The sequence below is a fragment of the Gregarina niphandrodes genome, assembly GCF_000223845.1.
Source record: "Gregarina niphandrodes unplaced genomic scaffold scaffold00037, whole genome shotgun sequence".
Lineage (NCBI taxonomy): Eukaryota > Apicomplexa > Conoidasida > Eugregarinorida > Gregarinidae > Gregarina > Gregarina niphandrodes.
The window spans coordinates 10726-12369 of NW_011645806.1; the positions used below are offsets into that span (position 1 = coordinate 10726).

Here is a 1644-nt window from a genome sequence, read left to right on the forward strand (position 1 = left end):
AAATGAAGAATGCTGTGGCCGTACGACTCGGAAGCGGCCAGGGCCGAGGACGCAGGAGATCTGCTGCCTATCGGAATGTAATCATTTGTTGATTTCACCCCGCGCCGAAATGGCGTAAACGGGCAGACGCTCCCAAGGTCACCGAGATCCCGTACTAGTGAGTATATCTATGGGCTCGAGGCGACAGCAGAATGGATTTTTGGTTTTAAGTCCTCTACCAAGGCGGCCCCTAGGTCGGAATTACAAGGTCCAAGGTGGCCCCAAGGTCGGCTTTTATTTCTAAAGTCGTGTCGGAAAATGTGTGCTGACTCGTGGAGAAGCGGGCAATCGCATGCACTGCACATTTTGTGACGCGCGATGAGACTTCAGACTTACCAGTTGATTGGACTATTCGCAGCAACTGCAGCCGGCAGCTGTCCCTATGCTCCGGACCCGTCTACGGGCGTATGCGGTGAATGTCCGGATGTGCGCGATTCGCAATGTGTGGTTAATGGGAACTGGTATAGTTGCTTCCAGGATCTCGAGACCTGTTGTGACGACTGGTCCATCCAGGGATCCCTGGGCACGGAGCACTGCCTCGCCGCCTCCGGTGGCGCCAAAGTCAACTGCGACGACGTGGTAGCTCTCGATGCTTCGGTCTGGAACTACCAGTGTCGGGATAAATGCCTAGCCATTCAAGACGACGGCGGGAACCCAAAGGACGACGCTTCCTTTGCCTCGCTTTGTGGCGTAGAGACGCTGGAAGTCGTCAACGGGCATACCACCAGCAGCGGCTCCTGCTTCGACAACTGGATCTACGGCTATTCCGAGCCCGCCGAGCTTGCCGGGTACTTCTCCCACGACTACGTCATTTCCCCCGCGTTGTGCCAAATGCTCTGCCAGAACGACCCCACCTGCGTCCGATTCACATTCAGCATCGGAGAAGGCACCAACGACAAGACCGGCCGCTGCGTTCTCAAGAACGCCGACCAAGTGGCCAGCCCACTCGAGACCGTCTTCCCCGGCGGCAAGGGGCTCAACTCCAATTACTGCAACACCGAGATGGAAAACGCCTGCAAAAACCTCTACGACTGCCTCAAGTGCAACGATACGACGCGCTGCGTGTGGGCTAGCGACAACCGCTTGAGTGGCTGGAAACATTGCAGCGATCAACGAGACTCCTGCGACCCCCACCCTAGCACGCCTCAACCGACTACAACGACCACCACAACCACGCGTACGACCAAGCCGACTACCACCACTACTACGACCAAACCCACCACGACCACTACTACGACCAAACCCACCACGACCACTACTACGACCAAACCCACCACGACCACTACTACGACCAAACCCACCACGACCACTACTACGACCAAACCCACCACGACCACTACTACGACCAAGCCCACCACGACCACTACTACGACCAAGCGGACAGCAACTACCAAGCCGACTACTACTACCACGGCCAAACCGATTACCACCAAGCGGAATACTACGACTAAAGCGAAGCCGACTACTACTACGACGAGGCCGATGACCGCTACTACCACGCCTGCTGCGGATACCACAACGGCCGGTGGCGGCGGCAACGGTGCAAAGATTGCTACTGGCGTGGCTAGTGCGGCTGGCGGTTTGGCTCTGCTCGGTGGCGCCCTT

The 1644-nt window shown here is 57.4% G+C and overlaps 1 protein-coding gene across 1 annotated transcript; it reads left to right on the forward strand.

The window, feature by feature from the left end:
• Positions 1-357: 357 nt before the first annotated feature.
• Positions 358-1490, forward strand: GNI_137610 (PAN domain protein; the record flags this gene model as incomplete). Its single annotated transcript, XM_011134164.1, has 2 exons — positions 358-1103; positions 1424-1490. 2 exons carry the CDS (start codon positions 358-360, stop codon positions 1488-1490), a joined length of 813 nt encoding a protein of 270 aa, XP_011132466.1.
• Positions 1491-1644: the final 154 nt, after the last annotated feature.